This window comes from Natator depressus, chromosome 18, assembly GCF_965152275.1.
Source record: "Natator depressus isolate rNatDep1 chromosome 18, rNatDep2.hap1, whole genome shotgun sequence".
NCBI lineage: Eukaryota > Metazoa > Chordata > Testudines > Cheloniidae > Natator > Natator depressus.
Window position 1 is genome coordinate 22,092,458 of NC_134251.1, and position 17,007 is coordinate 22,109,464.

The 17,007-nt window shown below is 61.5% G+C and overlaps 1 protein-coding gene across 5 annotated transcripts in view; it reads right to left on the reverse strand.

Annotated features, from left to right (window-relative positions):
* Positions 1-17,007, reverse strand: part of PLEKHG5 (pleckstrin homology and RhoGEF domain containing G5) — a 120,154-nt gene that overhangs the window by 10,519 nt on the left and 92,628 nt on the right. For all 5 annotated transcript variants that reach the window (XM_074975255.1, XM_074975259.1, XM_074975257.1 and 2 more), the window contains 6 exons: positions 14,557-14,686; positions 13,967-14,069; positions 13,220-13,280; positions 12,520-12,611; positions 11,414-11,550; positions 10,336-10,499 (listed from right to left, as the gene is read on the reverse strand). In XM_074975255.1, coding sequence (XP_074831356.1) covers positions 10,336-10,499; positions 11,414-11,550; positions 12,520-12,611; positions 13,220-13,280; positions 13,967-14,069; positions 14,557-14,686 — 687 coding nt within the window. The remainder of the gene's footprint in view (positions 1-10,335; positions 10,500-11,413; positions 11,551-12,519; positions 12,612-13,219; positions 13,281-13,966; positions 14,070-14,556; positions 14,687-17,007) is intronic.

Consider the following 17,007-nt stretch of genomic DNA (forward strand, 5'->3'; position numbering starts at 1 on the left):
AGAGCCTGCGGGAGCTGCATTCGCTACCAGGAATCCAGTCACCCACCGGGCAGAGAAACGGGCCAGAGAAGAAAGCCAGGCCCAGAGCTCTGCTGCCATGAGGCTGTGGGAAAGGACTGGGTGGAACTGGCCCTCCAAGGCGGGCAGCGAGACCGCTCACAAAGCAGAGCGAGGGATGGGTGAGCAGATGGGCTCAGGTCTGCGCAGTCAGCCAGTGCGAAGCTTGGTCCTCCGAGCCCCTCACAGCTCCGAGACCCCTCGGACACGGAGCGAGCAGCCCAGGGGCTGCACAGCCTCACCTTGGCCGGAGCAACCCTGCGCTCATCCCAAGGGTCTCGCATGCAGGACAAAGGCACCGAGTTCCTTCCAGAGCAGCAGCTGCAGCTATGCAGGCCAGAGAGCAGGTGAGGGGGAGCCAGCCCAGGGAGCTCTGAATGCCCAGCCCCATGACTCTGGCTGAGTGGGGAGAGGGGGAGGGCTGCTCTTGTGTCAACAGTATGCAAAAAGCCTCCAGTCGTCAGGAGCGATTGCATTGCTGAGTGGGGAGTTCGTGATGCCCCGGCAATGAGACATTCCTCTGGCCGGCACCTCCTGGAAAGCCAGGGCCTGCAGCCATCTGCAGGCATAGGACAGAGGTGCTAGGAAACCCCTGTTTATCCCACCCCCCCAGTGCATTCTCAGCCTGCCTCTCAAAGCTGGAGTTAGCTCAGACCAGCCCTGAGCAATCATTAGCCAGAAAAGAGCTGCCAGGGCTTGTCTGTCTCAAGCAAGGCTCCATCCTGGCTATCAACTCCTAGAGATTATCCCCAAGGAAACTGCCTGGGGCCAGCCCCGGTAGGGCCCGGGAGCCTCAGCCGGCTCCCTTCCCCATGCCAAGCCATGTCTGAGCCCAGCTCCGCCTGGCTTTCCAATGCCCCCAGCAGGTTCCTCTCCCAGCTGCAGGACCTGGCTACACAGAGGGGCGAGCTCAGCCGGAAATCGGCCCCCTACCCCTGAAAGCTCAGCTGGTTCCTCATCCTTCAGACCCTTTGAATGCCTCACTGGGGTGGCCAGCGGGGCCTTCCCGGGCAGCCGCTCTGCCTCCTGCGCAGAGCACACCCCATGCGCCCAGACAGACCTGGCCTCTTTCCCCTTGTCTGCTCCCGGTTCCCTCGCTCAGCAGCAGAGCACGCAGGAGCCTACGCGCACACGGGCAGGGGCACATGCGTGTGTGCACAGAGGGCACGGGTGTGGGGCCACGTGCACACACACACACACATCCCCCAGTGGTGCTCGGGTGGGCTGTGTCTGTTCCATGCGTTTGCTCCCACACCGGCTGCTCCTGGGGTACGTCCGAGGAGTCAAACACTCGTCCAGACCCTGGGCCATCTTTTCATCACCCTCTGGCAGCTCTGTTCTGAGCAGCCCAACTCAAGCTGCCGGGGGCCTGAAGGTGCCGCATGCCCGACGGCTGCCCGGGGAGCTGCAGGTGCTCAGCCCTCTGGAACCAGGCCCCAGGCGGCTGGAGCTGGGCTCCAAACAGGCACCCGAAGGTAGTGGGCACGTGGGGAAGGTGGCTCCAGCTGGCTGGCTGTGTGAACACCCTGGTCTAGTCTGTCGTAGGCTCTCCTCACTGGGTCCCTGCTCTCAGCAGGGCGGAGACTGGGCGCTGCACCCACACTCCCTGGGAAGGGGGGCACTGCACCTCAGCAGCGCTTGCAGAGCAGGGTTCTGGGCATGGCAGGGACTGGAGCCTGGCCTTGGCTTTCTGCTCATCAGAGGAGCACTGGAAAGCCAGCAGCGTGGCGCATGGGGGGGCTGCTCTGCAGTCCCCTAAAGCCCCACGGCAGCCATGAGCTGAGCTCCCTAGAGGGCTCTGCTCCCTGCATCTGTGACAGCCCCACGCAGTGCAGAGCAACAGCTGACAGCGAACCCCTCTGGGGCACCAGACTCCCAGCCGCCTTCCCGACCCAAGGGAGACACCCAGAGCTCGCCGTCACTCCCGGGCACGCACAGTGGAGATGGCAACACTCTGGCAGGCTGCAGGCTCCCAGCCCTAGCACAGGCCAGGGGTTAGACACAGGGCCAGGCGAGTGGCCAGACACGAAGCCTCAGCCAGCTCAGATCAACCCAGCGCACTTCAGGCTCCTTCCAGTCCCAGCCACCTCCCTAAGCTAGACCTGCAGCTCCCCCAAGTACACAAGCTTCTCTATCCTCCTCCAACTCTCCCTGCAAAGCCACCGTCCACCCACCCCTTTGCTGGTTTCTTGCAGCTTCCAGCAGCCTGCCGTCCCTGCCGGGCCAGCCCTGGTATGTCTGGTGCTGGGAGGCCACAGGGGCACGATCCAGCCAAACGTCTCGGCAAGTGGGGGCCAGTTCACTCCGGGGGCCCGGCTGCCCAGCTGTGGTAACTGCACAAGCCCTGCTGCCTGCCCCTGCCACATTCCCATCTCCCCGCACACAGACACAGGCCCAGCCAAGCCCTGGATCAGCCCCTCCAACAGCAGCAATTGTGACAGCAGACCCAGGGCAGAGTTCTGCACATGGGCCAACCCCCAGCTTGGAGCGTTCAAGCTATGGCCCTGCCCATTGGGGCGGCTCACCCCGATACGTGCCATTGCAGCCAGCCCGGTGTGTGCCTGGCCAATACACGCCCAGCAAGGGGCACCGCTCAGCAGAGCCCTGCCCCTGCTCCACAGCCATGCTCCTGCAGGGGCTCTGGGGTGCCAGGGGAGCCCGTCCCTGACGACAGCTGGCTGCATTTCCTCCCCCTGGGGCAGACGTGCCCGTCACCACAACGTCTGAGTGTCTCCACAACCCAGCTGGGGCGCTGAGGGGCCACCCAACGTCACAGCGAGCCCGGGGCAGAGCCAGGAAGAATTGTTTGTTTTGGCTAAGGCTGACCCAGGACTCCTTTGCACCAGGTGCTGTACACACAGAGATCCTGCCCCAAAGACCTTACAGACTAAGTAACCCAGATGTGCTGAGTCCCCAGGAGCCCACCCTCCCTCCTGGCAGTCCCTGAGCACAGGGCAGGGTTCCTGCTGCTGCTGCGTCTGGCTCTCCGCTGGGGTCACTGCAGCCCTGGACACTCTGCTGAAATCCAGGCAGATACCCAGAACATCAGCACCCTGCCTGCCTGCCGCCCCGGGCACTCACCTGGCAGCCCACGTCCATGGGGCACACGGACACAACGGCCACGTCCCTCTCACTCCCAGAACACAGGTGGGGCCAGCTCTTCCCAGCCATGAGTCGGCCAAAGGCCATGCTGATGCTCAGGGGCTTTTCCTTCATGCCAAGCGGTGTGGGGCAGGGGCAGCCCAGTCCACGCAGAGGGCCAGGCAGCGCAGGAGACGATCCCCTCTGGGGACCAGGGCTCCCTCCTTAGCACTGAGGCAGAATGGGAGAGGCCCAGGGAGGCCCTGAAGGGCAAATGATCCAGCCACAGGTCCACAGTGCAAGTCTCACCGACAGCCCGACCCCACGCAGAAAGCACCCACCCGTTCTGAGCATGAACTGCAGGGGCCGGGGCTGCCTCTGACAGCCACACCCTGTCAATCAGCCTGTTAGCCAGGGGAGGGACACCTGCCCTGACAGGAGAAGCCTCTGCTGCAGGGAGAAGAGCCGCCCAGGGAGCGAGGTGCAGGCCCGGGCCTGCAGTCGCAGCAGGAAGGGGAGCTCTGTCCTTTCTTGCTCTAGAATGGCCCCTGGGGCAGCCAGGCCAGGGCGCCCCCGTGACCACAGCACTCCTGGCCCAGCAGCTTGTCAGCTGCTGCGAGGGCTGTGAGAGAAAGGATGGAGAGCCACACCTAGGCAGCATACGGGGAGCAGCCCCCGCTGGAATTTCCCAGCCTTCGGGACAAGCCGGACACACCAAGGCACCTGCCCATCCAGCCGCTTGCTGGCGGAAACCCCATGGCGCATATGAATGGCACACACAGGAACTAAGATCCAAACCCCACCTCCTCGCCCAGGGATCAGGGAGGGCTGCTGCCTGCCGGTACACAGGTCTGTCACCGGGGCAGCTGGCCCCCCACCACAGCACTGGGGCAGCCTGCTCCCCTCTACCCTGCTCCACCCTCCCACCCAAGCACATTCCCTACCAGAGGTTGCTCTACCAAGGCATGCAACAGGAGATCAGGGAGCCGTCCTGTCCCTTGGCAGTGAACGACTTTGTAACAGGTCACCCCAAAAAGCATGGCCCAGGGAACAGAACCAACCCCGTGGCCATGCTCTGAGCACACGGCTGGCACCGGGACGCCTTCACTCAGGCTGAGCTGAGGGCATGCCAGCTAGGGCACTTCTGAGCTTCAGGTGGCATGTGACCAGGAGTCCTCATCGAATTTGGTCCGTTGGTTGGATCAGCAGCTTCGCGGGCCCAGGCTGGGCACTGACGGGGAGCACGATGTGAACACTGACCCATGCCCCCCGCTCAAACCACCAAACCAAGTGTGGTTGTGTGGCAGGGGGCTGGCCCCGGGCTGCGGGGCCCTGGCACATCTCAGCCAGAGTCGGAGCTCCTGACAGCACTGACAGTCTCCACGCAGCTCGTGGGCGGGGTATTCCTCGGGCAGGGACCACACTTCAGAACACAGGGGCGTGGCTGGGAAGTGGGTGCTGCAGGTGCAAGGGGAGTGCCAGCGATGTGGCAGGGGCGAGAGCAGGCGATGAGGATGCCGCAGGGGGAGCCCCAGCAAGGCGGCATGGGGTGGGGGGGACCTGCAGGGAGCTCAGTGTGGACTCGGGGAGCAGTGAGCTCCCTGCAGAACCTCATTTAGGGTGTGACCTCTGCCTATCATCTCCCATGTGTCCCATGTCAGCAACTGGCCGCTGGCTCTTGCAGGGGAACCGTGCTCCTGCAGACACCCGGTGAAGGGGCCAGGACTCAGCCACCCGCTCACCCTCTGGCCCAGGTGGGCAGGGCTGCATCCCAAGGAGGTCACTCACTTTCTCCACGCATCCTGGGGCCTCCAGTCCCAGGTGACCTCCAGCCGTCCAGCAGTGCACTGACTCTGGCCCTTGCATCTTCACCCTCCAGCCTGGCCTGGGGCTCTTGTTAGTGGCTTTGCTTTGGTGCCCAGCCCCCTCCTGTCCCGCCAGCGCCTGGCGACGCCAGGCTGTATGTGGCCTGGCCATCGGCTCTGGGAGGTGAGCCTGCCCCAGCTGAGCATTGTAGTGGTGGATCCTTGCAGCCACGAGCCCTGGAGGCACAGCCAGCTCTCTGGGTTGCGGGGTCAGCGGGGGCTGACGCGGGCGGGGTAGCTCCTCTCTGGCAGCTGGTACTGGCCTTGGGTGGAGGACTCAGCCCAGAGTCAGGTGCAAGGGCGTTTTGCTCCTGCTGGTGCCTGGCCCCGCAGGGAGAGGCAGGAGAGTCCTGTCGTGCCCAGACTGATGGCTCGGGAGAACGTGAGCAGCGCCTGGCTCACACACGCCGGGCTTGCCTGGGAGCAAGGTGTTTTCCAAAAAAGGCCCCAAAAACAAGCTGCAGAAACATCTTCAGGCTGAATCCACGTCCCCCGTGGCAGCAACCAACTAGCCGCTCGTGTCTGGGAACGGAGGGGCAGCACCTGGCTGGGACATGCTTGCTCGAGGGGGGACAGCAGCAAGCCTTCTGCACAGAGATCTCACTTGCCGGGGCAAAGGTCTGGGAACGCGGCTCCACGGGTGCAGCTCACCTTTGATACCGAACCCAACCTTGGGAAAACCGGGCACAGACCTGGAGAGACAGTTCCTGTTTGCCCTGGTCTACGTCAAGTCTCAAGACTCCGGGGCACGCCCACGAAGGAGAAGTCACAGCACAGGCCCGCAGCAGCCCCGGCGAGGCCAATGGGAGCTCAGCTTATCTCGCACACTGCACGCCTGCGGCATGGAACTGCCCTGGCAGTGCACGCCCAGCTTTATGGGGCTGCACATACGCATGCACAGAGGTTTACGTAGCTACACACACCAGTTTATGTGGCCATATGCCATGAGCCATGCAGATAAGCTGAGCCCAGCCCACAGTGATGGTTGGGGTGATGAAAGGTGCTGAGTGATAGCGCATTACCCTGCAGGGTGAACTTAGAATCATAGACTATCAGGGTGGGAAGGGACCTCAGGAGGTCATCTAGTCCAACCCCCTGCTCAAAGCAGCACCAACGCTGACTTCCACTACATTCCCCTTGAGGGGGTGTGGCCCCGCCACTGGGAGATGTTTTGTAATACCTGGGCCTATCAATTTAACCTCATTGCAGCTCAGCTGTAGAAAGGGAGTGAAAGTTCCTAAGAGGTCACAATAACCTGTAACAAATGTTGATGGGAAAAGGGAGACAAGGACAGAATTAGTCGGCTGCTGGTGGAACTCCGGGGCTGTGTTCCAGTCACGCCTGGTGGTGTGTTGGGAAGGAGATCGACCTGGTGACCAGCATAGTGAGGGGATGGTTAGTCCACCCACCCCTCCCTTCTGGAGCTCTTCAAAGAAAAGGAAGACTTGGGGGGTGGGGGGGATTATCCCAAGGAGCTGTCTGCCGACACTCACTGCCGTGAGCTGACCGACCCCCACCCTCATCCCCGCCGCCTCCTGGGACCATGAGATTTCCCATAACACCTGCGTCTTTGTCATCCTAATCCTGAGAAATGACTTGGCCAGGCCAGAGAGGGACCCAGATGACATCACCACCTCCGCTGGCTCCCACTCAATCCCGAATACCCCCTGGGATTTGAGACGGTCGTTCCCACCCCCCACCCTTGTGTGTTCTGTTCCTTCCCACCTTACTTTTGTTCTCTCCTATCCCTCGTCTTTTTCCTTCTGTGTAATAAGAGTCTGGCTTAGTCAGCCAAGACTACGTTCGGCACCCCGCAGCAAACCTGGGACCCAAGAAGCAAGTAAAAGCAATGCCCAGAACAGCCTGAGACTGGTACAAGTTTGCCTGGGCTTGGAGTGGTGGATAAGGCCGTGGGCTGGGCCTGTGGTTTTCCAACAGCCAGGCTGCGAGTGCAAATCAGCACCAGAGCCAGAAGCCACGTTTTGTTTCTTTGCTGGGCTTTTGTCTCCCCTTTCGCGGTTTGTCTGGTTTGTCTTTTAGGAAATGGGAACAGACTTTAACAGAAGTGACAGCTCCAGCCCATCTCAACTAACTTCTTCTCTTTCCCCAATAGGACGGTCATCCCATCTTTAATGCCATCGGAGAGACTGCCAGGCGGGGGTTCCTTTAAAAGGTCTCCAGTTAACAGGACAGGGAGCCAGGGCTGCTGTCACAATGACAGTTTTATTTAACACTTAGCATGTTGAATGCTTTACCTCTTTTCCCTTCTGTATCTTTAACAAGGGCTAAAGGCTGTTCACTGGGGTGTTTGCCATGGGAGCAAGCAGCTGAGCTCCCCGGATACCAAACGCCAACCTAGTTTAACATTGTTTCATGTTGGACAGTGACTGGGTATGTTACCTCCTTTGACTATCTGCGCCCATTTACTCCATCGTATGTTCTCCCATTCCTCGACACGCAGCCCTGGGAACTCACTGTCTGATTTCCCCATGGAGCCTGCTGATCAGCGGCCCAGATGTAGCGTGGTTGGGGCTGCACAGAGAGGCAAGACCACCTCTCATGGCAGACTGAAGGCAGCCACTTCCCGTCACTCCCTGCTGGCCTGGGATGCACTGGAAGGGGCAGGCTCCGGTGCCACGCCCCACTTCCAGCCCCTCCAGGACACCCCGCCCAGAGGTTCCTCCCTTTACTTAGTACAAGCCCCCTCCCTGCCCCATGTGACTTGTCTCAATAACACCCCAGAGGGGCATGTGCCTGGCCTGCTACCTGCCGATATTAGCTGCATGTGAACTGACAAACCCCTCTTCTCCATAGCCCCTTCAGCCTGCCCCAACTCCTTACACTGTATCCAATTCATGTCACTCATGGCTCCTCCCCATGAAATCCTCCCTCACCCCCCCAGCCAGCAGGACAGCTCCCCCCTTGGGCACTGGCATCACACCGCCAGGAGCAGGCTTTGGTCCAAGGCTCAGGAGCAGGAGGCAGCCCCGTGCTGAGGTCAGGTGCAGAGGAGCCGTGGGGGGTGGGGGGACATGCTGGGGTTTATTCATAGGGCGATTAGGGGTGGGAAAGCAAAGTTCCCAGAATCAGGGCCAGCCTGTGCTGGGAAACAGGCCCCGAGCCATGCACCGTCCAGCGGGCTCTAGCCGCGTCACGCTGGGCTGACTCTCTCACCATCCTGCGCACGGCGGCTCCAGCCCCCCTGGGAGCATGCACCTATCGCCGCTCCCGGGTGCAGGTTTCCCAGAGGAGGTGGCACTAGCTGGGGGGGTTTGCTTTGGCAGGGACTGGGAGAGCCAGCATGGGGGCTGCCCCAGAGGCCTGAACCCCCACAACCCAGGGGACACAAGGCACACGGCCAGCTGTGCTGGCATGCAGAGCCCAGTCAGACATGCCCCTGTCACCGAGTCACACTCACACATGGCAGAAATTACACACACTCAGGTCTCAGTGTGGCCAGGAAGAATGGCTGGGACTGGGCCCCCACCCCCATCTCATCCGACTCACTCCTGAGCCCTCCCAGGTGCTCCCCCCAACGGAGGCTGTGCTGGGAAGACCCACTGACCAATGGGGCGCTGGCCTAGACGGTCGTGTGCCCCAGCACCACACGGTGCCGCACGGGCCCCAGGCTAGCCAGGAGGCAGAGCCCAGCCCAGATGTGGGGGAGACGGAGCTGCATCACCAAGCTCTTGGGGGATGTGACCACAGACACACGCTTCCTTCTCAGCTTGGAAAATGCCAGCTGGGTTAATGCCACGGCTGAACCGGGCTGGCTCCTCGCTGCCCTGTGCCCCAGCTCTTGCTGTTCCCCCCGCCCCACTCCCAGCCCTGCCCTCACCCTTGGAACTTGGGAACCTCTGCTGGCACTCACACTGGCCCCCCTCAGCAGCGCCCCCGACACTGCAGGGGGAGCAGGTGCAGACGCCTGCCTCAGGCTCCTCTCAGCAGAGCCTTCGCTCAGCAACCTGGTTCCTCCTGGGACTGTAACTCTGGCAGCAGCCAGCTTGGGCACTTGCCTCTCTGGGCTGCAGGGAGAGGAAGCTGCTCCAGCCCAGCTCTACCCCAGATTCCCAGCAGAAGTCCCAAGCACCTCACACAAACCCAAACATCCTCCCCAGCCCCAGCATGGCTGTCGGCTGGAGACATTATCCTGCCCCAGCAGGAATCTCTTGCATCGTGTTGCTGCTGCATCCCTGCCCAGAGGCAGCCGCATTTCAGGGCTCAGTGTGCACAGAGGCTGCGGAGGTCTGTTAATGACCGGAAAACAAGCCCATATGTCAGGAGGTGTCTGCGCCCTGGAAACCATGAGCTGATCCACGTGAGCATCATACCGCCTGAGCAGCACACACCTAGCACTACTGCTGGGCGGGAGATTTTCTCCAGAAGTTTTTCACCAGAAAAAGCTGATTTTCCTGGACAGGGTCAGGTTTGACGAATTGACATTTTGAAACTGCTGAAAGATCCTGTCCCTATGTTTTCAAAATGAAAAGTTCTGGTTTTCAGCTCAAACTGACGTCCCATTTCGGAACGTAAGTGCATTCATAATTTTTAAAGTGCTCAAAAAATGAAAAAGGTCAAAATCCTAGCAACCCATTTCCACCGACAGGCGCCACAGCCATTCTGACAGTCCATTCCGATTCCCACTGAGAACCTTGTCTGAAATCTCCAATCCTCTCCATTTCCTGCCCAGCTCTGCCTGGAACCCTGGGCCTTTCCCTGTGCCGGGCAGGGCCAGCTCTCCCCAGTCAACAGGGGACAAATGCTGCTGATTGCTGGATGGAGGAGCTGTTTGTTGACTGAGATTCCCCTTATCAGGCAGAAGGCTTTGGATAAGCTGAAACCTTTGCTTGCCAAACAAACAATTGCCCATCAACAGCTCCATTTATTGTCTATATCTGATCTTATCGCTTTGCTCCCTGATAGGGAGAGACATCCCCGAGACCCAGCCACAGTGCTCAAGGTTCAGCAGAGAGGACGCAGCACCCCAGGCCCCAGGAGACAAAGAGGGCCCACCGTGATCCGAGCACCCGACACGGGCTGGGCCACTCCGGTGTTTCCCAGCAAGAACCCCACAGCTCTACAGAGAAGCCCCGTTGTCCACGGAGAGGTGAGCCCCGCCGTCTCAGTGTCCTGCAGCGTCAGCTCCTAGAATTCAGCTCCCCACTGCTCAGTACATCGGACGGACTGGTCTCAGCAAAGTGCTTGGTACGGGGCCATACACAGTCACCTCCCCACCCCACCCAGGTCCCAACAACTCCGCTGAGCCCCCAGCCCGGCCGCCGCCCAGGTGCCACGCTGGCCCTCGCTGCTGGTCAGCCGCCTCCCAACTCACCAGGATGTCTACGCTCTCCCGGCGGAAGGGCGGCTGGTCCAGCCTCTCGCCAGCGGGGGTGAAGAGGAAGGTGGAGGCGGAGCCTGAGGAGCGCATGATGGGCAGACTCAGCGATTTGAAGTCTTTCACGTCCTGCTCCACCTTGAGCTCATCGCCGGGTTTGGCTGTGAGGGGAGCACAGGGCAGGGGGTCAGCCGACGGGCACCAGCCTCAGCACCCAAGCGATTGCTATGGGTAGCGGAGCGACCCCCCTGGCTCCTGGCCCAAGGGGAGCACGGCTCACGCAGTGTCCGTGGCACGTGCCAGAGGCACACATCCTGGGCACACGGCTCTGCAGGCTGCAACAGCTGCCCAGTCCCAGCGGGTCCCCACCATGGCTGGGCCTGGCAGACCCTCCTACCTCCCCGGGGGCTGCAGGAAGCCCAGGTCTGTCCCAGTCCGTTAGCCTGAAGCCTAGCCGGACGGCAGCACAGCATGCCCAGCCCTGGCAGGAGCCCACTGGGCACTCGCCCTCGCTGCCACACAAGCAGAGTGCCCTCCAGGGGGGCTTCATCCTCTCCAGGCGCGGACGCTGCGGCACTGCTCAGACGGTGACCCCTGCTGGACACTGCAGGAATAACGCTCTGCCCTGCCTTCCTCCCCGACTCCCCCAGGGGATATGGAAGGGGACGAGCAGCCGGGAGCCACTTTGAGTGAGGCCTGGCCCCCGCCCCCAGGTGCAATCTCAGCCGCCCCCACCCTGCAGGCTGGAAAGGCTGCTTGCGCTGGCCCAAGGGAGCTCAGCACCGCGAGTCCTTCTCTTGCTCCCTGGGCAGAGGCTGGATTTGAACCACGCCAGCCCTGACTTGGGCTGAATGGGAACCTGCGTCCCAAGAGGGGAAGGTCCCAAACCCCATTCCCTATGCAGCCCAGGACGCCATGGACCTAGAGCCTAGAGGGCAGCAGAGCCAATTCAAACATCCCCCCAGAGCCACTTCCTGCAGCGCCTCCTTTGCTGCAGGGCAGTGCGTGGGCTCTGCGCTGGGGGCATCCCCCCTCCCGCCGAGCCATGGGACACACGGGGCCGGACGGGGCGCACCTTTCACTCTCAGGTAGTGTCCCCCAAAGCGGTACGCTTCGAAGCTGAGCGACAGAGGCGTGTTGGACTGATCCAGATAAATATCCACCTTCGCCAGCTCGATGCCTTTCCTCTCGAACCCCGGCAGCAGCACCTCTCTGGGGGCAGCGAAAGAGACGTCGGCCCAACTTCCTCCCTGCCCTGGGGCTGGGCTCAGGGAAGAGGATCCCCCACCCACTCCGAACGGGAGCGCTGGCCAGGCACACTGCGTGGGGAAGGAGCTCGGCGGGCAGCGCTGGGGACACGCACAGGGCTCCTGCTGCTGCCACCACTCACCAACCTGCTGGCCTGAGAGCTCAGCGACGCTCTCCCCAAAGCAACCTGCCTGCGAGCAGGCCTGTGCCGAACACTCAGCTCAGCTGGGGGCTGGGGAGCAGCCACAGCTCCCACACAAGGGCACCGCTCTCGGCTCTGGCCAGCAGCTACTCGGCCTCAGCAGCTGGCTAGAGCCACAGACACCCCACTCAGAACACATGGGAGGAGAAGCTGGCAGGGGACTCTGCAGGGTAACCCGTCACTGCTCCTGGGAGAGGAGGCTGTGGAGATGGCTCTGAGAGATGATGCCCATGGGGAACAGAAGGGTGGCAGGGACCCAGGTGCGGCACGGAGCAGGTTTCTCCATGAGCGCGTGGCCAAGTCAAACACAGCAGCCTCCCAGGCACCCCAGACAGGCACAGTGGGTGACAACTCCCTGATGCAGCTCCAGGACACCCCCCAGCAAAGCACCACAATGGGCGGTGCCAGTCCTGGGGCCCCTCCATTGCTCAGTGCAGGGTGAGCCAGCGAGCCCTGGGCAGGGCACCTATGCGCTCACTAGTCAGCAGCACCCGCCTGCGCCCAGGGAAGCCAGGGCAAGAGGCCAAAGCGAGCAGGGAGCTTCGGGGAGGCGTGGAGCACTGGGCAGTGCCAAGGGCACATCAGCTCCTGGATCAGGGTTAGAGTCCACAGCTGACCACCCCGGGACCCCGAGCCTCTGCACGGCACCTGGAGTCACAGGCCCACTCTTTGCCCCACCCCAGGAGCAGTCCCAGGGTCTCAGCCAGTCTAGCTTGGTGGCCACAACTCACCCCAGCGATTTCTTCTTCATGGCTGGGACGATCTCTGTTTCTATGTCCACATTCAAATCGAACTTCAAGGTGAAGCACTCTTTACTGGGGTCCTGGGGTAGGGGGCAGGAGTTAGCAAAGCCATTGCCCAAGTGCCATGGACCCAGAGCCAGCCCTCCATCCTGCAGGGTCGGTGCCCCCAACTTTCACCTGCCTGACCATCAACCCCACAAATCTGGGCAACTCCATGGCCCCCTCCTTAGTCCCGGCCTGTCTCCTTTCACAGCTGTGCCAGAGCTGGCGGGGGAATCCACCCCTGGTAGGGGGTCCCACAGACAGCACGGTTGGCACAGGCCTAGCTATGCAGTGAGAGCCACTCCAGCGGGAATCCGGGGGATGGAGCCCTCGCTAGAATTGGGGATGGGGGCCTGTCACTGGGGGGGTCACCCACACTCTGGCTCTGTGAGGAGCTGGGACAGACAGACAGACTGAAGCAGGCAGGCTACGCTCCCCTGCTGCCCTTCAAACCAGAGCTGCTGAGCGTCGGACCTCACAGCATCCCAAACGGCTCTGGGCAGCAGCCAAGCGAGGCCCCCCTGTCCCAGCACAGGACACTTGCTCCAAGGCTCTGGTTCCATGCCCAGGCCCAGCAGCCCATGCCCAGAGCCAACTGCCAGGGCCCCATGAGTCACAAAGCAAGAGACAAAGCCGGGCTCCTTACATCTGTGTGTCTGCGCCGGGCTTTCTTCTTGGGGAGCTTCAGCGCTGAGCTCTTCTTGTCCCTACACGGCACAAACACAGTTACAGGGATCGCCTGGCACACGGAGCCTGGGCCTGGCACACAGAGCCTGGGCCTGGCAAGAGCAATAGCGGTCAGAGATCCCCACCCCACGCCGGGACCCAGGGGCTGAGCAGACTCCAAAGCCCCAGGGAAAGCAGCAGCTGCTCCTCCCTATTACTGCCACTGGAGCCCGACTCCCAGCCACATTACACCAGGCCCCTTCACCCCATGGTCACCCCAGCTACAGCCAACGGGAGCCGAACTCCCTCGCCTGGAGTAACGTCCCATACGGCCCCGGCACAGGGCTCTGACCCACTGCGCAGGATCCACGAGTTAGGGATCAGCAGCAGCGAGAAGGGAGGGGGAGCAGGGCAGGGCAGCAGTTGGGGCTGGAGAAACGAGCAGAGGGTCTCAGGTGACCCCCTGCACAGAGCAAGCCAGCGCTCTACAGTGGTTCATTCAGTCTTTGAGACAAGCCCCCGGCCCTGGGGAGACATCAGCGCATCCAGACCATACTCTGCAGCCTTAGACCTGGTGTCTTGATTGTTAAGTGCAGCTGCCCAGTGTCCCCGTACCCAGGTCCCCCTGCCCCTTGGGCCCCGGAATCCTGCTGCCTCTGGGACCCATCTTGTCTGCTGCCCAGGAGACGGAAGCACCACCGCTAGCCCTTCACATGAACATACTCACCCTTTCCCATCCACTAGCCCTTCGTCCTCCTCCTCCACATCGGAGGCAGGGCTGGTGCGTGGGGGGCATGACCGTGTGGATACGTTCCGGGCCAGAATGGAACCTGCAACCAGGAACAACGGATGAGTCACCCAGGAGACCGAGCCCCGTCAGACCCCGGGCACAGGTCGACTCCCTAGTCCCTAGGCTCAGCACTCCTGCCCGGCAGCTCTAGGGCTGGGAGACTGGGGCCTTTGCAGCCGCATGGGGAAGCCTCTCCTGCTGCCTCTGCCAACAGGCCCATCACTGCTCCCTCCGCTGACAGGCCGCGCCATGCACGAGGATCCGTTCTCCTGCCTGCCTGGTGCTCTGCTGGCAAGAAGCCCTGCGGAGGGGCATTTGGCGTGGCAGGGCTTGAGGGGAGCATTCTGGGAGGCTGAGCCCTTGGGAACAGGCCCCCAGGACGAGAACAGGGCAAATCCCCGCAGCGGGGAGGAGGAGCCCCTGGGACGAGGCCAGCTGAGGAGGGAGCACCATCGCTGACCGTGCCCCACGGGGAAGGAGGGTTATGTTCACCAGGCCCCAGCCACCCCCAGGGCCAAGGCTCTCACCTTGGGGGGGCAGGTCGAAGCGGATGTGCCCGTCAAAGTGCATGGTGCCGTGGAACTTGTGGTCACAGGCCTCACAGAGGTTCAGGGGACTGCTGTGGTTCACCTGCTGGCACTCGGCATGGTGACATACCTGCAAGAGGTGAGAGGCCATTGGACAGAGCCCTGACCCGCTACCAGCGGGCTGGAGATGCAGGGTGAGCCAGAGACCAGGCTGCTGCTGGTTACACCAGGTCCCTTCACTGCTCCCTGCAGTAAAGGGGCTGCAGTGCCAATGGATCCAACCATTGGGATTTCCCCAGCAGGCAGAGCCAGACATCTTCCCTGGCATACCCCCCGTGCCACCCCCGTACAGGTCCCAGGCTATGACCAGAATGGGCTCCAGCTACCTCCCCCCCATGCCCGGGGGGCAGGGCAGCCAGGCACAGCCCAGAAGCGGTTCTAACTCACAGAGAGGGTGCTGGGACAAAGAGGTCCAGCTCCTGGGCCTGGCAATGAGAGTGGAGTCCAAAGGCCCCTGTGGCTGCCACCTACAGCCACTCCCAAGGGAAGGAGCATCACGCCCTAGTGGAGCAGGGTGGCAGGCCTGGGGCCAGCCAGCCCTGGTTACTAGGAGCCACACCTGGGAGAGGTCAGGTGATTTCCCGACAACTGCAGCAAAGGGGAAGTGTGCACGGAACAAGTCAGGGCTAGCCGAGTCTCCTGGGAGTTAGGTCGGGCCTGGGAGTGGCCTGCCAAAGGAAGGGCCCTGAGAGACACCTTGTTTGGGGTGGGCTGATGGACAGACTTGATTCTGGGATTTGGAGTTAGGTTTGGGGTTTATTTTATATTAATCAACCCAGCCCCCAAGGATGGGTATTTTTGACCACAAAATCCTGGGTGAAGTTTCATTTCACAAGTCCAAGGGGGGAAAATGAGGCAGGCTGCCTGTAGCATGACCCGAGTGGACGCTCAGGAGGCCCACTTACACCAAGCCACAGGAGCTTTCTGGGCATCTGCAGTTAGTCATCTCAGCTCTGTCTGCCCCCACAGCCTACACTCACATGAAGCCTCCCCCAGGGTCAGGTCAGGCTGGGCCAGGCCAGGCCACCTGCAGCCAGCATGGGAGATCAGGGCATAGCTCAGCCCTCTGCTCACAGGCCAGCAGCGACCACAGGCAAAGGGAACTTTTCTCTCTCGCACAGTCAAATCTCCCGAGCTGTTAGAAACTGCCCGTCCATACGACACCAAGCAAAGGCCTGGGCCATCCCCAGGGCACTGAACCTGAGACAGAGAGACAGACTGAGGAGCAGGGCATGGGCTGTCCCTCTGCAGAGGCTACTGCCTCCTGTAGCCACTGGGCTAGGAAGTGACGCTGCCTGGTGTCACGGAGTCCCTGGGCGATGCTCTGGAACTGCTCCCCATGAAGCCAGTCAGGACTCTGGGGCAGTCTCCTTTCTATGAGCAGCCTGTCTTCAGGACACAAAGCTCACAGTTTCCACCTTCCTGGGCCTGACCTCGGAGCATTCAGCATCCTCTGCCCCTCCGTGCGCTTCACACAGCGAGTCCGCTCAGGCGGGGCTCCTGGGGAAGCCAGAGGGTCCTGCCCCCCAACTCCACAGTCAGACGGGACTCTCAGCCAGCCAGGGAAACAGCGGTTTATTAGACGACAGGAACATGGTCTAACTCAGACCTTGTAGCTGCAGAGAACCGGACCCCTCAGCTGGGTCCATTTTGGGGGACAGTGAGCCAGACAACCACGTCTGCCCTTCACTCCATGTCCCAGCCAGCCCCAAACTGAAACCCCCTCCAGCCCCTCCTCCTCTGGGCTTTGTCCCTTTCCCGGGCCAGGAGGTCACCTGATTCCTTTGTTCTCCAACCCTTTAGCTCTCACCTTGCAGGGAGGAAGGGCCAAGGCCATCAGTTGCCAGGAAACAGGGTGTCGGCCATTCTCTGTGTCCAGACCCCTGCACACACCTGCCCTCTAGGGCTCTGCAATGATCATACACCCTTACCCCACCACCTAGATACTTAAGAACTGCATAGGGGAAACTGAGGCACCCCCACACTATTCAGAGGAAACATTAAGAACAGTCCCACTTCGTCACATCTCTCCCCCCTTCCAGATCAAACTGAGCGGGGTCGTTTTAGCCAGTGACCTGGGGAAGTTCGAAGCCACCAGCGTTCCCATGGATGCCCCAGCATCTCTCCCATTCTTTGGTAGGAGTTACACCAGGCCCTTCCAGTTTCACGCCCTCCCTTAGGTCAGGGGTGGTCGACAGCACTCGCAGGCCGCATGTGGGAAGGTTTATGCGGCCCGTGACCTATGGCCACCCCCAAAACCCCAGGAGGTCAAACTGGGATTGGGTCTTCTCCCCAACAAGCTGGCCAAACACAGCCACTTGGTTATAGGACTGTTTAACTTTCTTAACAGCTTTCACTGAGACCTTCTCAAAGCTCTCCACACTGGATCTT